This window comes from Mobula hypostoma, chromosome 1 (genome assembly GCF_963921235.1).
Source record: "Mobula hypostoma chromosome 1, sMobHyp1.1, whole genome shotgun sequence".
NCBI classification, from domain to species: domain Eukaryota; kingdom Metazoa; phylum Chordata; class Chondrichthyes; order Myliobatiformes; family Myliobatidae; genus Mobula; species Mobula hypostoma.
This window is the reverse complement of record NC_086097.1, coordinates 39,194,048-39,212,480: the sequence shown is the minus strand read 5'-3', so window position 1 is coordinate 39,212,480 and position 18,433 is coordinate 39,194,048. Positions and strand designations below refer to the sequence as shown.

Sequence of the window (18,433 nt, the reverse complement as noted above, 5' to 3'; positions counted from 1 at the left end):
GTACCCCAGGCTACTGTGGGAGGCGAGGGAGGAGATTGCTGAGCCTCTGGCAATTATCTTTGAATCATCAATGGGGACGGGAGAGGTTCCAGAGGATTAGAGGGTTGCGGATGTTGTTCCTTTATTCAAGAAAGGGAGTAGAGATAGCCCAGGAAATTATTGACCAGTGAGTCTTACTCCAGTGGTTGGTAAGTTGATGGAGAAGATCCTGAGAGGCAGGATTTATGAACATTTGGAGAGGTATAATATGATTAGGAATAGTCAGCATGGCTTTGTCAAGGGCAGGTCGTGCCTTATGAGCCTGATTAAAATTTTTTGAGGATGTGACTAAACACATTGGTGAAGGAAGAGCAGTAGATGTAGTGTATATGGATTTCAGCGAGGAATTTGATAAGGTACCCCATGCAAGGCTTATTGAGAAAGTAAGGAGGCATGGGATCCAAGGGGACAATGCTTTGTGGATCCAGAACTGGCTTGCCCACAGAAGGCAAAGAGTGGTTCTAAATGGGTCATATTCTGCATAGAGGTCGGTGACCAGTAGTGTGCCTCAGGGATCTGTTCTGGGACCCTTACTCTTTGTGATTTTTATAAATGACCTGGATGAGGAAATGGAGGGATGGGTTATTAAGTTTGCTGATGACACAAAAGTTGGGGCTGTTGCGGATATTGTGGAGGGCTGTCAGAGGTTACAATGGGATATTGATAAGATGCAAAACTGGGCTCAGAAGTGGCAGATGGAGTTCAACCCAGATAAGTGTGAAGTGGTTCATTTTGGTAGGCCAAATATGATGGCAGAATATAGTATTAATGGTAAGACTCCTGGCAGTGTGGAGGATCAGAGGGATCTTGGGGGCCGAGTCCATAGGACATTCAAAGCTGCTGCGCAGGTTGACTCTGTGGTTAAGAAGGCATACGGTGCATTGGCCTTCATCAATCATGAGATTGAGTTTAAGAGCCGAGAGGTAATGTTGCAGTTATATAGGACCCTGGTCAGACCACACTTGGAGTACTGTGCTCAGTTCTGGTCACCTCACTACAGGAAGGATGTGGAAACTATAGAAAGAGTGCAGAGGAGATTTACAAGGATGTTGCCTGGATTGGGGAGCATACCTTATGAAAACAGGTTGAGTGAACTCGGCCTTTTCTCCTTGCAGCAACGGAGGATGAGAGATGACCTGATAGAGGTGTATAAGATGATGAGAGGCATTGATCGTGTGAATAGTCGGAGGCTTTTTCCCAGGGATGAAATGGTTGCCACAAGAGGACACAGTTTCAAGGTGCTGGGGAGTAGGTACAGAGGAGATGTCAGGGGTAAGTTTTTTTGCGCAGAGAATGGTGAGCACATGGAATGGGTTGCCGGCAACGGTGGTGGAGGCGGATACGATAGGGTCTTTTAACAGACTTTTGGATAGGTAGATAGAGCTTAGAAAAATAGAGGACTATGGGTAAGCCTAGTCATTTCTAAGGTAGGGACATGTTCGGTACAACTTTGTGGGCCGAAGGGGCCTGTATTGTGCTGTAGGTTTTCTATGTTTCTATGTTATATTTAAAGTGGAGATTGATAGGCTCTTGATTAGTTAAAGCATAAAACGTTATGAGGAGAAGGCAGGAGAATAGGGTTGACAGGGATAATATATCCGCTATGATGGAATGGTGAAGTAAACTCAAAGAACCGTGTGGCCTGGTTTGTACGTTCTCCCCGAAACCATGCTGTTTTCCTCTCGGTGATCCAATTTCCTCCCACTGTCATAAGACAATTCAGTTGGTAGGTTAATTGGTCATTGTTTATTCCGTGATTAGGCTAGGATTAAATTGGGGCTTGCTGGGCAGCACAACTTGAAGGGCCAGAAGGGCTTATTCTGATCTGTATCTCCATAAATAAAAAACTATAATATTTTATACCTGGGTGAGAAAGGGATTTACAGGATTTTTTGACTTCACAATCAACAACCATGCACAGATCCACATTACCTCTAGATGCTGCCCAAGATCGGAAGTGGTTCACTACAACTTCTTCGAGCTTTTTTAACTTAGGGTGACTGTAGATGAATTGCTTTTTATTTTCCGATCCTAAAATAAATCATTTTATCAAATTGATGAATATTGGAATGACAAACATGTCAAACGGTGCAAACCATTCACAGTAAGATATAATTGAATAAGCAGGATTATTAATAATCACCAAAATTACAATGTCAGGCAAAAAAAAATTACAGTGCTCCTTATGAATGGAGATACCTTGCTGTCTACCAGTTTATTTTCTATATAGACATTAAATGAAAGGGTAAATCAAATAATTCAGTTTTGTTATGTTGTAATAAATAATTGAATCCACTAGGATCAGTATGAACCAACAAAAATGCTGCAATCATTCCTTAAGAGCCAATTTATGTATTGTTGCTTGATTGATACAAGACTAAAAGCAACCCCTTTTCGGAATTTAAAAGTTGTATTTCTATTTTTGTATCAAAGTGAACAGAAGCACTGTAAATTATGCACTGGCCCCTGGAACTATTATCTGTGCAGGTTGCCAAATACCAGTAGTACTTATGGGAGACAAAAAAAAACTGTGTACATTACAAGAGCCTGTAAATATAGAACAGATGGCCAGGCAATCTGCCAGTTCTGTTTTTAAATCTGTGCATAAGGTTTTCAAGCAACACACATAAAAGTTGCTGGTGAACGCAGCAGGCCAGGCAGCATCTCTAGGAAGAGGTGCAGTCGACGTTTCAGGCCGAGACCCTTCGTCAGGACTAACTGAAGGAAGAGTGAGTAAGGGATTTGAAAGTTGGAGGGGGAGGGGGAGATCCAAAATGATAGGAGAAGACAGGAGGGGGAGGGATGGAGCCAAGAGCTGGACAGGTGATAGGCAAAAGGGATACGAGAGGATCATGGGACAGGAGGTCCGGGAAGAAAGACGGGGGGGGGGGACCCAGAGGATGGGCAAGAGGTATATTCAGAGGGACGGAGGGAGAAAAAGGAGAGTGAGAGAAAGAATGTGTGTATAAAAATAAGTAACAGATGGGGTACGGGGGGGGTGGGGCATTAGTGGAAGTTAGAGAAGTCGATGTACATGCCATCAGGTTGGAGGCTACCCAGACAGAATATAAGGTGTTGTTCCTCCAACCTGAGTGTGGCTTCATCTTTACAGTAGAGGAGGCCGTGGATAGACATGTCAGAATGGGAATGGGATGTGGAATTAAAATGTGTGGCCACTGGGAGATCCTGCTTTCTCTGGCGGACAGAGCGTAGATGTTCAGCAAAGCGGTCTCCCAGTCTGCGTCGGGTCTCGCCAATATATAAAAGGCCACATCGGGAGCACCGGACGCAGTATATCACCCCAGCCGACTCACAGGTGAAGTGATGCCTCACCTGGAAGGACTGTTTGGGGTCCTGAATGGTGGTAAGGGAGGAAGTGTAAGGGCATGTGTAGCATTTGTTCTGCTTACACGGATAAGTGCCAGGAGGGAGATTAGTGGGGAGGGATGGGGGGGACGAATGGACAAGGGAGTTGCGTAGGGAGCGATCCCTGCGGAATGCGGGGGGGGGGAGGGAAAGATGTGCTTAGTGTTGGGATCCCGTTGGAGGTGGCGGAAGTTACGGAGAATAATATGTTGGACCCGGAGGCTGGTCGGGTGGTAGGTGAGGACCAGGGGAACTCTATTCCTAGTGGGGTGGCGGGAGGATGGAGTGAGAGCAGATGTACGTGAAATGGGGGAGATGCATTTAAGAGCAGAGTTGATAGTGGAGGAAGGGAAGCCCCTTTCTTTAAAAAAGGAAGAAATCTCCCTCGTCCTAGAATGAAAAGCCTCATCCTGAGAGCAGATGCTCATAAGTTTTTCATTTCATTTTGGGATCACAAAGGCAAATATATATTTTAGTTTAGGTTATCACCACATTTTGTGTTCACATTTCATATTTTCTGGCTAAACTAATCCTCATATACTTGCAACTCAAGAGCTGAAACTGAGGATCAACGTACCACAATTATATAAGGGTTTAAAAAAGTAATCCTTTTTTCATCACCAGCCAATCTACCCAGGTTCACACACCTTACTATTTCCTGCTCCTTTACATAATATGTCCATAGACAGAAACAGTAGGAATCCATTCAGTCTCTACAGATGGTTCAATCTTTTATTTAGATCACTGACAGCCTGTCCTCCAACTCCATTTACCCATTTTGGTTTCAAAATTTAGTAAATTTGTCTAACAAAACCCATTAATCTTGCCACAGTGGCTTTTTGGCATTGATAGTTCCAGAAATTCATTAAACTTTTTTTTTTTGAAAAGAATTGCTGCTTGATATCACCCCTGAACTGCCAATCAATATATTTCAACTGTGATAACGCTCTCATTCAGTGTTAAGAGTGTCGGGGCTCAGGTTCCATTCCAGAAACCTTAGTCAAAATTGAGGTTACCAATCCAGTGGAGTATGGAGGAAAAGCTGCTGTGGATTTACCATCTTTCAGGTGAGACTTTAAAGAGAATCAATGTGCCCTCTCAGATGAGCATAAAGAACCTGCGGAATTATTCCAAAAGAGAACAGAGCTACTCCTTGTGCCACTGTCATTAATTACACCTCACTCACAATATAGGAATTCTGGTCATCGTACATACTATCAATGAAAACTTGCAATGAGCAACTTGGTCTTCATATTACAATACAGATGACACCTGGAGGACTATTAAATCAGCTGTAAGATTGTTTGAGACATCACAAAAACATCAAAAATGGAATATAAAAACATTAATGATAAAAGGTCATTCCTTCTTTCCCATAGTTTGAATTCTGCACTAGAAAAAATAGTCAAGATTCAAATACTGGAGGGCATAACTTTTAAGGTGAGAGAAGAAAATTTTCAACTGGATTTGCATGTGCAGATAATGCTGGGAAAACCTAACAGGTCAGGCTGCATCTGTGGTAGGAGAAAAAAAGTATTTCTTTTCCACAGCGGTAGTCCAAGACACAAAAATGTTATTTATTTCACTTTCCACAGATGTGTTCAGTTTACCACTTGCAGTGATTGCTGTTTTCTCAATTTTCAAGTTTAATTAAATGTTGATAAACTACCCCGTGGTGCCCAAGGTAGCACTGATCCCCGTGCCAATATTGTTAGGAAAATTCATTTACTTGGCTATTTTTGGGAGTTTGCCACATTTGCCAGCATGATCATGGAAAATGCAATTCAAAAAGAAATTCAGCAAGAAATCCTTGAAACCAGACCTTGATCAAAATATATAGGTGCCCATAAATTATCCAAGGCATTTCTGTGATGAAATGAAGCATAGTTATAATTTTTCCCTGCATATTAAATATGTTTTCATTTCATTATTATTACAGTATTCAATGCACATATCATAAGATAGAGTAAAACTAAGTTACCCATATGAGAACTGGCAGGACTACTTCTACTTGAGAACATGGCTTTCAACTGCTCATACATCTCCATAAAAACAGCATTCTTGCAAAGTTCATTGCATGCACGTGTCATTCCTGCATAGAGTAGAGTTTGATTGGTTATTTCATATACAAAAACGCTTCGGGTTATTGATTTGTTTCACATAAATGGGACAAATGCTATACCAACCCCTTCAGCACCATTCAGGACCCCAGACCGTTCTTCCAGGTGAGGCAACACTTCACCTGCGTCTATCAGGTGTACCTGGTGAAGTACCCTCCATAGTACATCTCTGAGATGCAATATAGATTGGGGAACCAATCTACTCTATGTCAAGCACATTTGGTCTCCCTGGTGCCCACCCATTTAAAATCTACTTCCCGTTCCCATTCTATCATGGCCTCCTCTACTGCCACATTAAGGCCATACTCTCAAGGTTGGAGGAGGAACACCTCATATTGTCTGGGTAGCCTCCAACCTCAATTTCTCTAACTTCCAGTAGTTTCTTTCCCCCTCCTCCTTCTCTGTTTTTCTATTCCCCATTCGGGCTCCCCTCCTCTTCTCCTCACCTCCCCCTGGTGCCCCTCCTCCTTCCCTTTCTCCTACGGTCCAGTTTTCTCTTCCATCATATTCCATCTTCAACCCTTTGCCTTTTCTAGCTATCACCTCCCAGCTTCTCACTTTATCCAGCCCTCCCCCACCCACCCACCCACCCACCTCATCTGGTTTTACCTATCACCTGCCAACTTGGAATCTTTCTCTTTCCCCTCCCCCTCTTATTTTGGCTTCTTTCCTTTTCCTTTCCAGTCCTGATGAAGGGTCTCAGCCCAAAATGCTGACGGTTTACTCCCCTCCGCAGATACAGCCTGACTTGCTGAGTTCCTCCAGCAATCTATGTGTGCTGCTCTGGGTATCCAGCATCTGCAGAATCTCATGTGTTTAAAGTTTATTCAACCATTTTGTAAGTTGAGTTTGCCTGCACACTTCCCATGTGATGTAATTACATTGTGGAAGGTTCTGTCACTGTGTAGGACCTCAGTGGAATAAAGGAGTCAGATTCTCTCTGCAAGTTCCCGCTAAGAACTTGGACAATGGTGGAGAGGACGGTTTACTTGCTGCCTACCAAAAATTCATGACCAACATGCTAATTTATCAAAAGTAACTCTACTGTACTGCCTTAGGTACCTTTGGTACATGATTCATAAATAGAAAATAGAAACAAATAATTTTGTCCCGGAATTCAAATGAGAAATGTTCCATGCAATTAGCTAATTCTAACTACACAGGTTCTATTAAAAAAACATACTAAATTTACAGCTAAAAGTTTCACTCAAGCTTAGGAAAGATTAATTCACTGTATATGAAATGCAACAGATATCCACTTTGTTTATTGTCTGCATGTTCACTTAGTAAACTGAAGATAGATTTGGTCCCTTGGTTCAGTACTCAGAACTCACATCACTACAGTCTTACCTTTGGACCCATCCATGATGCCTTCAAGGTACGTATACAAGGACCACATTCCCATTTGTAACAGAAGTTCATATCCATGATAAAGACTAATACAAATAGCATAATCTCCTTCTATCATACCTCGTTGAACTCCCTGACAAGAAAAAAAATGTAATGAGAAGGTCAGAAAGCTGACATGTTAATGCTACTTATTCATTTTAGCAAATTTCACCTTGAATTTCTGCTATAAATATGGTTATGTTCTTGATAGTCTTTCAGGGAAAATTGCCCTATTGGCCAAGCTTCTTCCCCTAGGCTATGAAACTACTGAACTCCCTGCAACCACCCATATCTCACCACATACAGTGTGAAGCACAATTTACTTTTAACTTGTATTGTAAGCGCACCTTATGCTAAATAGAAAACCTTATGGAATACATTTTATTATTTGGAATATATTTGTGGTAATTTTACTATGAGTTGTGAGTATATGTACTGTGTTGTACACCTTGGTCCAGAGGAACACCGTTTGTTTGTCAGTATACATGTAAATAGTTGGATGACAATAAAACTGAACTTAAGAACACCATACAACCTTCTCAAAAAAATTATTCATATTTCTTCTCTTGTTTGCTTCATCAGTTTCTCTCGTTAAGTAACGTACATTTCTTGTGTTTTTCTAGACCAAGGACCAGTAACAGACCATTTGGTCCTTTGCACAAGTACATGCATGCACAAGTGCAATGAAAATTTTATTTGTAGCAGTATTCCCAGCACGCAGCATCAGATAAACCACATTCACAAGAACAACAAATTAAACATAATTTTTATAAGAAAGAACACAATTTGAACCCAAAAAACAAACATTCCATTGTAATGCAGAGTGGTCAAGAGTTGATATACTGGAATAGTAATTATGGTTGCGCAGACTGGTTCAAGAACCAAATAGTTGAAGGAAAGTAGCTGTTCTTGAACTGGTAGTGTTAAGATTCAGGCTTCTGTACATCTTGCACAGTGGTAGCTGTGAAAAGATTGTATGGCCTGGATGGTGGAGTTCTTTGATAACAGATATTGCTTCTTGAGGTAGCCCTCATGTCGATACTACCAATGGTAGGGAGGGGTGTACGCATGCAATACCGCATTGAGTCCACTACGCTCTCTGCAGCTTCTTTCATTCAAATTTCTGTAGAAGACCATGATGCAATCAGTCAGGATACTTTCAATATATATGTAGAAGCTTATTAGAATGTTTGGTGACATGCTGAACTTCCTTAACCTTCTACAAAAGAAAAGAAGTTGGCTTGCCTTTTTTGAGAAGATCGTGAATAATCTTTTACCTCAATGTTATTTTCTGGCACTGTTCACATTTTCCTAGATCCCCATAACATCCAGAAATCCATTGCGCTGTTTTGAATGAACCCAACAATCTCTACAGGGCTTCAGGATGAAGAATTCCAAGACTCACCATCTCTGCAAGAAGAAATTTCTCCTCTTCCACATTCTAAACAGTCTACAATTTATTCCATGATTATCATCCTAGTTCTATAGGCAAGAGAACTTTCTTCCCTGCATTCAGCCCATTGAGTGCTGTAAGAATTGAATGAGATTTCCTCTTATACTTCTAAACTTCGGAGAATACAGGTCTAGTCTATTCAGTCTCTCTCCTCATACACCAAGCCCAACATTCCTGAAATCAGTCCAGTAGATCTTTCTTGAAAGTGCAGTCTCACCAAAAATCTACATAACTGCAGTAAAATATATACTCTAATACTCAAATCTCCTCATGATAAAGGTCAACAAATCATTTTGCCTTCCTATTCACTTACTGTATCTGCGTGTTGGCTTTCAATGACTTCAAGTTAAGTCAAGTCAAGTCACTTTTTATTGTCATTTCGACCATAACTGCTGGTACAGTACACAGTAAAAACGAAACAATGTTTTTCAGGACCATGGTGCTACATGGAGTCGATTGTCAAGGATGAGGTTACAGAGTACCTGGAGGCATATGACAAGATAGGCAGAACTCAGTATGGATTCCTTAAAGGAAAATCTTGCCTGACAAACCTACTACAACTTTTTGAGGAAATTACCAGTAGGCTAGACAAGGGAAATGCAGTGGATGTTGTATATTTGGATTTTCAGAAGGCCTTTGACAAGGTGCCACACATGAGGCTACTTAACAAGATAAGAGCTCATGGAATTATGGGAAGGTTACATACGTGGATGGAGCGTTGGCTGATTGGCAGGAAACAGAGAGTGGAAATAAAGGGATCCTATTCTGGTTGGCTGCCGGTTACCAGTGGTGTTCCACAGGGGTCCGTATTGGGGCCGTTTCTTTTTACGTTGTACATCAACGATTTGGATTATGGAATAGATGGCTTTGTGGCTAAGTTTGCTGACGATATGAAGATAGGTGGAGGGACCAGTAGTGCTGAGGAAACGGAGAGTCTGCAGAGACTTGGATAGATTGGAAGAATGGTCAAAGAAGTGGCAAATGAAGTACAATGTTGGAAAGTGTATGGTTATGCACTTTGGCAGAAGTAATAAACGGGCAGACTATTATTTAAATGGGGAAAGAATTCAAAGTTCTGAGATGCAACGGGACTTGGGAGTCCTTGTACAGGATACCCTTAAGGTTAACCTCCAGGTTGAGTCGGTAGTGAAGAAGGCGAATGCAATGTTGGCATTCATTTCTAGAGGAATAGAGTATAGGAGCAGGGATGTGATGTTGAGGCTCTATAAGGCGCTGGTGAGACCTCACTTGGAGTACTGTGGGCAGTTTTGGTCTCCTTATTTAAGAAAGGATGTGCTGACGTTGGAGAGGGTACAGAGAAGATTCACTAGAATGATTCCGGGAATGAGAGGGTTAACATATGAGGAACGTTTGTCCGCTCTTGGACTGTATTCCTTTGAGTTTCGAAGAATGAGGGGAGACCTTATAGAAACATTTCGAATGTTGAAAGGCATGGACAGAGTGGATGTGGCAAAGTTGTTTCCCATGATGGGGGAGTCTAGTACGAGAGGGCATGACTTAAGGATTGAAGGGTGCCCATTCAGAACAGAAATGCAAAGAAATGTTTTTAGCCAGAGGGTGGTGAATCTATGGAATTTGTTGCCACGGGCAGCAGTGAAGGCCAAGTCATTGGGTGTATTTAAGGCAGAGATTGATAGGTATCTGAGTAGCAGTGTACAAAACAGTGCAGGCATCACAATAAATAATAAACAAGACAATATGCACAGTAGAGGGCAGTAGGTTGGCGTCAGTCCAGGCTCTGGGTATTGAAGAGTCTGATGACTGGGGGGAAGAAACTGTTACATAGTCTGGTCGTGAGAGCCCGAATGCTTCGGTGCCTTTTGCCAGATGGCAGGAGGGAGAAGAGTTTTTTTGAGGGGTGCATGGGGTCCTTCATAATGCTGTTTGCTTTATGAATGCAGCATGTGGTGTAAATGTGTGTAATGGCGGGAAGAGAAACGCCGATGATCTTCTCAGCTGACCTCACTATCCGCTGCAGGGTCTTGCGATCCAAGATGGTGCAATTTCCGAACCAGCCAGTGATGCAGCTACTCAGGATGCTCTCAATACAACCTCAGTAGAATGAGGTGAGGATGGGGGGGTGGGGTGGCAGAGGGACTTTCCACAGACTTCACAGAAAGTAGAGATGCTGCTGGGCTCTCTTTGCTATGGAGCTGGTGCTGAGGGACCAGGTGAGATTCTCCGCCAGGTGAACACCAAGAAATTTGGTGCTCTTAATGATCTCAACGGAGTCGTCGATGTTCAGCAAAGAGTGGTCTTTCCGTGCCCTCCTGAAGTCAACAACCATCTCTTTTGTTTTGTTCACATTCAGAGACAGGTTGTTGGCTCTGCACCAGTCTGTTAGCTGCTGCACCTCATCTGTATGCTGACTCATCGTTCTTGCTGAAGAGACCCACCACGGTTGTGTCATCAGCGAACTTGATGATGTGGTTCGAGCTGTGTGTTGCAGCACAGTCATGGGTCAGCAGAGTGAACAGCAGAGGACTGAGCACAAAGCCCCTGGGGCACGCATCTATGGAAAAGAGTAAACAGTCAACGTTTCAGGCTGAGATTCTTCATCACTTCTTTCACCGTGTCCTGGTGAAGGGTGTCAGCCCAAAATGTCGACTGTTTACACTTTTCCACAGATGCTGTCTGAGCTGCTGAGTTCCTCCAGCATTTTGTATGTGTTGCTTTAGATTTCCAGCATCTGCAGATTTTCTCATGTTTGTGACATTTCTTTTTAAAGCAGGTCCACATCTCAAGGCTGGGAAAAGATTTTGAATCAATGGTGGTATCTCTCAAAGTTTGAGGCGATGTTAGGAAATAATTCCAGTTTTACATCCATAAAAGGTAGTGATAACAATCAAGCTGCTTCCCAAATAAGGCATAATCTATTGGACAGCAAGGCGAGGGACAGACTTCTCTGTTTCCTGGCACTAATTCTTTAGTATTATGTAGTTATGGGAATTTCAGTTTGCAGTAAAAATGTCATACTCAGATGGAGGCGTTTTTAAAGCCTCTTCCTTCCTTTGGCTGTTTAAATACCCATTCACACCTAGATGAGGTAGCACTCGACCCTACTCATGCTCACTGAATTAGGACTCTACTCTTGCTCGGTCTCTCGGTCTCTCTGCCTCTCTGCCTCTCTGCCTCTCAGTGAGGAATATGCCACTCCACACAGGTACATGCTGCAGTAGACACACAAGCTTTCAAATGTAAACACTAAACCAAGCCTCTGCTATCTCAGATCAGAGGAATGAAAAAGATCTGTGGAACTATATAAAATGTCCATTCATTTCAATGAAGGAAAATTATTTGGTCACTATAACATTGATGTTTATCAAAGTTTTTAGCTCATAAATTGGCTACCATACATCTTACATCACAATAAGCTACAGTTCAGAAACATTACATTCACTGCAAAGACCTTTCAGATTCCCTACGTTCGTGAAAGGGAGTAGGGGGAAAAAATGGAAATCTTTCTTTGCTTCATCACTTTCAATCACAGTTATTAATGCATAACTTCCCATATAATGTACTTAAGCAAATCAGGAACTAGCAAAAAAATACCGTAGTGTTGGGAAACACGATACACAGAACATGTTTAGAGAATGTCTAATCTACTGAACAAATTTACAACACTTACATTATTTAATATTAGTGAGAAAAGTATTGAAGTCGGAACATAATATGGGAAAAATATACAGATTATCAATTTATAAAAGGACAAGAAAATCCATGTAACAATATCAAAGCTCCTATACAATTTCAAAATGGCAGAGGAAAATTAGATTTACTAAATATGTTAAAGTTCATAGCGCAGCTATTTACCGCAATGTTTGCTGGAGGATTTTTTCTAAATTGTTCACGTGAAAGAACAAGCTGATATTTCGTCAAATTTCCTACTTCTTTATGAAAAAGTGTTCCAGTATTGTGCAGCCGTCTTGTGAATGTTTGCAAGACCTAAAATTGAAGCAGAGAATATCATATAGTTGAAAGGCACTTACAAAAATTCAATTTCTTTTAGTTTGATTTGTCATAACATTATTCATTACCAATTGGATAATGCTATTCCCTCCCATCATCCCATCATAACAACTTATGGTAATGGTGCTCTCTCCAGACACTCATGTAGTAGCATCTACATTGTCGCTACCTATACAAACGTAGAAAGCATTGTTAATATCCTCTCACAGCAAGTAGCAAGCTTGGGAGGTGGGGTGGAGATACATCTCTCTCAAAGGAGGTGTAAGGCACTCCTTCCCTCCACTAGCCTGCAGGTCACCCTTGGGCAAGGTGTAGCACCCCCTGCTTAGCCCCCCGATCAAGGTCACAAGACACCGTGGGAGCAGTAGCAGGTGGTCACATGAGCAGCTCGTGTATATCGTAAGTCCTGGTTATGCGACCACTGACGCCAGGCAATCTCTGAAGAGTATTGCTAACGGCTGGGGTCACTAGTCTTGTAAAATCACTGCCCAGAAGAAGGCAATGGCAAACCACTTCTGTAGAAAAATTTGCTGAGAACAATCATGGTCGTCTACAACATACAACACATCATGAACTTGATGTTGACTTGAAATTGATGCCCTTGAGTGGCCCAGTCAGTCCTGACCTTAATCCAATCAAACATCTCTGGCTCAACCTCAAGCTCTCAACCTGGCACAGCTTGAGCAATTTTGCATGGACTACTACTACGTTGACTCAGGCCTAAAGGCCGGCATCGGGCACAATGACGGACTCTCCACTTCTCCCTCTCCCTCATCAGTGTGTTCAGTTCATCTACATTAGCCGCGCCGCTGTCTTCTAGGAGCATGTTGACCATAGTCTTGGGAGGGCGCCCAGGGTTCATCCTCCCATGCTTGGGCTCCCATCTGATGACTAGGCTGGCAGGTAGCTCGGGGTTGCGTAGACAGTGCCCCGCTAGTTTCAGTCTTCTCGCCTCGATTTTAGCGGTGAGCATCGGTAGGTCGTCATAGAGCTCGACGTTCATCATGTGCTGTCGCCAACACACATCAAGAGCCATCCGGAGCATTCGTATATAGCAACCATCTAAGATCTTCATAGCAGTCAGTTTGCATGGAGGAATGGGCAAATCTTACTCCACCATGTTGTACAAAGCTCATAGTGACTTATCCAAAAAGACTACTGGCTGTAATAGCTGCGAGAGGTGACTTAATTACGTACTGAGCAAAGGGGAATGAATACTTTTGAACTGCAAACATTAATTTTTCATGCTTTACAATGTTCTCTTTTTTTGGAGGGCTCTGCTGTGAGAAAAGGAGTATGTGATGCACAAATAAAAATTGTCAGTTAAATTGTTCAAAATCATGGTTGTAATACTCATTGATGTGAACAAAGGGTTAGGGACTGAATACTTTTACAAGGCACTGTATTCACATTCAGGGGAAGACAATCAAATTCCATCTCCCATGCTAAAATTAAAATCAAGCTTACAGAAAAGTGCCCATATTGTGAGAAGAATATAATGACAATGCAGTTACAGGTTCATAACAAACAAGCCAGTACACCACTTCAGAAGAGGATCTAGTAACTATCACCTACTTGACTACCCTCAAGATCTATAGATCTATTAATTGGTAAACCAGCAGATGTCCTCCCCTTCAGAAACAATTTAGGATGCAAAGAAATAAGGGTTTAGATGACCCACGACATAGGGAAACAGAATTAAGGCAATGACCATCTGACGATGTAGTTCCATATCACAGTCCTATTGGGATCCAGAGTACCATGATGACTAACTCTAATTATAGAATTAAGAGTAGAATTGTTGCTGTAATCCAGTAATATAACAAACTGTCAGAAAATCCAAAAATAATGGATGAAGCTGTATTTTTCACCATATTCAATACAAACTAAATTAATTGACCATGTACTTTACTTGCAATTTCCTAATTGCATTGTTCACAGACAAAATAATATATTTTAACAACAGCTTTCAAAACTATTTAATCCCAAGAAGTCAAAATGAATTCTGGAAGAGTGTGCCTGAGAATATTTTCCCACTTAATGTTCAACAGTATAAACTGCTAGGCTTATTCTAGTAGTAAATTAAATAAAAATGGTTTTCCTACTACTTGAAATTAAAGTACTGATTATTGTGAAAGGTATTTAGCAATTTCATTTAATAAATTTTGATGTACTTAAAGCCAAGCATACATTTGCTACAAAGCTGCAGACGAATCTTTCAATATTTCATCACAGGCTAGTTTTAATCTATTGTACTGACCTACATACTAACCAATCGGCATTCAGAAAGACAAAATGAAATCCTGGATCTGGAGTAATTTAAAATATAGTCACAATCCCAAGGGAAACCAGTTGAAGAACTAAGCAAAGACCAACATTCTACTTATAATTTAATTACATAATAAACAAAATCACACCTCCCCTGAATCACATTAAACATTAAGAGTTTGAGGAGATTCAGTATATCACCAAAGTCTTACAAATTTCTATACAACACATACAAAATACTGGAGAAACTCAGTAAACCAGACAGCATTTATGGTAAAGAGTAAACAGTCAACTTTTTGGTCCAAGACCCTTCACCAGGACTGGAAAAAAAGATGAGATCTCAGAGTAAGAAGACGGGGGAGGGGAGGAAGAAGTACCAGGTGGTACCAGAAGTTGGAAAAATTGATGTTTATGCCATCAAGTGGAGGACGGAGGAACAACACCTTATATCCCATCTGGGTAGCCTCCAATCTGATGGTATGAACATCGATTTCTCAAACTTCTGGTAACTGTCCCTCCCCCCCCCTCCCTTTTCACCATTCCCCATTCCCATTACTCTGTCCCACCTTATCTTCTTAACTGCCCATCACCTACCTCTGGTAGCTTCTTCCCCCTTCCCTTTCTTCCATCAGAATCCCCCTTCTCCAGCTATTCATCGCTTTCACCAATCAACTTCCCAGCTCTACTTCACCACTTCATCCCTCCCCCTCTCCCAGTTTCACCTATCAACGTACCACTTCCTCTCCTCCCCCCACCTTCTTCCTCTAACTTCTCATCTTTTTTTCCAGTCCTGATGAAGGGTCTCAGCCTGAAACCTTGACTGTTTACTCTTTTCCATAGATGCTGCCTGGCCTGCTGAGTTTCTCCAGCATTTTGTGTGTGTTGTTTGGATTTCCAGCATCTGCAGATTTTCTTGCGTTTGTGTTTCTACAAATTTCTATAGACGGCTTCTTCGTTTTTCAATCCTGATGAAGGGTCTCAGCCTGAAACATCAACTGCTTATTCCCTCCATAGATGCTGCATGACCTGCAGAGTTCCTCCAGTATTTTATGTAAGTTTTTTTATAAATGGACAGCAGCATTTCATTGTGTGCTTCGATGTACATGTAACAAATAAAGCTCACCATTTTTCTGGCTGGTTGCATCACAGCCTGGTAATCCTTTGTATTGGAACTTCTTTACAAGAGGCTTGTGATCTTCCACTAATTCAAAGAAAACCTCCAGCTTTTATTTTAATGTCCCAATTATCCCCACCCCCACAAGGTGTATTATTACCACAAATAGAGAGATTACATTGAGTTGTTAAACAAATCTCACTCCAACTTCACCAGACCTAATTTGATAGAGGATTTTTTTTGTCACCATCACAAACTCCATTCTTTCACCACTGATTATTTATTCCTCCTTAGTCAATACTTCAGGTTGAAGGTTGTTCAAAAGTTCAGATCCCTATTGAATCTGAATTCATGCAAACTATATTCTACACTGATTAATCTGTCCCTCTGCCACCAGGCCCCACCCTCCACCTTTATGTCCCACTGCTGTGATGTTCAGTTCCAGACACAAATATTTATTTGTGGCTTCCATTGAGCAATCATCCATAAACTGGACTTCATCCAAACTTATGCTACCTATTTCACCTCAGTAACCCATCATTTTTGTACTGACTGATCTGTACCTGCTTCCTGTACACCAATAAATGTAGAATATTAGATTCAGTTCTTCACTGATTTCCCCCTCTACCTGAAACCTCTCCAGCCCTGAGAATACTGTGGTTTTCCTATTCCCTTCACTATTTCAGTCAAAACCATGTCTTTGACAGTCTAAATCCCAAAAAAAAACCTTCCCTATGCTTTAACATCTCTCTTCAAGCAAGCTTTGAATGAGCGCAAATACATGCATTTCTTTGGTATGTGGATAATTACACTTCAGCAAATTGCCTCAGGATGTTTTCCCACATTAAGAATGCACTATCTATAAAGTTTTGCATATTCTATAGAATCTAATTTATTAGGGCATGTACAAATGACATTCAACTAGATTGCCACAGGTTTATCACTGAATTTGAGGGTATATAAAGAAATCAGTTTTTAGATTTGAAAAGAAAACATCCAAGCTTAGACTTCCAGCAGGTCTACAAGATATTGTATAATACAGCAAAGTTAAATTAGAATAGATTTGAAACTGGACTTCAAAACATAAATTTTGAATAGCATTCCAGGTCAAAGGATGAATAACAATCAAGATCCTTTGCCAGATGTTAGCTCGTATCACTAAATTTCAAATTTAATGCTCTTTAGCCCAGTGGTGCAGAATAATAATCTGGAAAGCGTTCTGGTAACCGATTTAGCGCATCAGTAATGAAGAAAGCCAGTCTAGCAATTCAGTTTATTCATTCGGAGACGCTGAGCGATTTCAGTCTGACCAGAACCTTTCACTGTGTTACGTTGCTCCAATCTATGGTTCCTCCCCTTATTCGACACTTGATCAGCGTAAACTTGTTTCTCATTTTAGTCCCTCCCCCTCTGTGATCGCCACAAGCTGCCCCAGCTCCAGACAGAAACAAACTCGTGGGAGTAGACAGCGCTTCACTTCGAGGTAAGTCCCCAAAGAAGCAACTAATAAAGCATTATGACCGAGTTCAATACCAGATGGTCCTAATTAATTTTATCTTCTGGAAAGTATCATGGCTCCTGCATTCACGTATCCTTTAACAAAATACGTCTTTACTGCACTATTTTTTTGCTCGTTTAAAGGTCTATCATAAAACGATCCGGATTTCACAGATGGAGGGTCAGGGACGGAGCGCTGAAAGCGGCAGGCGGTCGGGTCGCTTTCTGATCAGCCTGGAGGATTTAGAGTCGGTGACCGATGATACGGAGTCGGAGGTGGTTTACCACAACAGCGGAGACGACGAAAACGCGCATGATGACGACGATCTCTTCACATACTGGCAAGACGTTGGCCGCTGTCACCAGGTGGATGTGCCAAGAGGTAGGATATATTATTTCCGTGTTTGTATTGCAATTGAGCAGTTATTTTAAAACAACTTCTTCTCCCGTCATAGGGGTTGTTAACACGAAACATTACTGTTTCATATAATCGACATTTACCACATGTATCCAAATCAACCTTGTAAAAAACAGCTATTGTGGCAGGTCTCCAATGTAAGATTTTTACAAGGACCAGTTTACTACGATTGGACACCTTTCGTAATTGGGAGAAAACAACCTGATTGTTTCCATTTGAATTAGATCCTACACCCAAATCAAGAAAATAGTCAATTTAAAGTCCCTTCTACAAAAAAATTGATCAGTATTAGTAAATAAATTGTGTAAAATAAAAGCAACCATAAACTTTCATTTTCTCCATTAATTCCCCCCCCCCACCCCCGACCTCGTAGTACTTATTTTCCATCAGTGCAAGATAGCTCTGAACCCTTTTTCAGGAACTGATTTGATTGTTACTCAGTACCAAAAAAAAATGAAACTCTTCGATGAGAAGCGCTCAGCATCTTGTGTAGGACGCAAAACAAAGGAGTTTGAAACAAAAAATCCAACTTAATAACTATAATTAAAGCTAAACTCTGGGAGGATAGGAATGACTGGAGATCTATCAATAAGACTCCTTTGTCCAAAAAAAGAGCTGATTTTAGTCTTGGGAGATACTTGTCAGTCCAGTTTCAAAGTAATTGAACTGAAGCAGATAATTGAATCAAAATACCAGATCCCTTTTAAAACTGGCAGGAATGACTTGTTATATAAAATAAACTTCAGGAACAGTTACTCATACAAAGCTTAGAATTTTTA

General features: G+C 41.3%; 2 protein-coding genes across 5 annotated transcripts in view; one reads left to right on the top strand and one right to left on the bottom strand.

The window, feature by feature from the left end:
* The window catches only part of fancm (FA complementation group M), a 154,314-nt gene that overhangs the window by 85,087 nt on the left and 50,794 nt on the right, over positions 1 to 18,433 (bottom strand). For all 3 annotated transcript variants that reach the window (XM_063047072.1, XM_063047089.1, XM_063047081.1), the window contains 4 exons: positions 12,202 to 12,333; positions 6,876 to 7,008; positions 5,387 to 5,497; positions 1,972 to 2,070 (listed from right to left, as the gene is read on the bottom strand). In XM_063047072.1, coding sequence (XP_062903142.1) covers positions 1,972 to 2,070; positions 5,387 to 5,497; positions 6,876 to 7,008; positions 12,202 to 12,333 — 475 coding nt within the window. The remainder of the gene's footprint in view (positions 1 to 1,971; positions 2,071 to 5,386; positions 5,498 to 6,875; positions 7,009 to 12,201; positions 12,334 to 18,433) is intronic.
* soul3 (heme-binding protein soul3) overlaps positions 10,014 to 18,433 on the top strand; it is a 29,433-nt gene continuing 21,013 nt past the window's right edge. Inside the window, exons 1-3 of one of the 2 annotated variants that reach the window (XM_063047123.1) lie at positions 10,014 to 10,454; positions 17,139 to 17,222; positions 17,381 to 17,618. In XM_063047123.1, the coding sequence (XP_062903193.1) occupies positions 17,411 to 17,618 (208 nt within the window). In that variant the 5' untranslated portion in view covers positions 10,014 to 10,454; positions 17,139 to 17,222; positions 17,381 to 17,410. Of the gene's footprint in view, positions 10,455 to 15,629; positions 15,677 to 17,138; positions 17,223 to 17,380; positions 17,619 to 18,433 lie in introns of those variants that run through there. The other variant, XM_063047114.1, reaches the window with a different exon arrangement.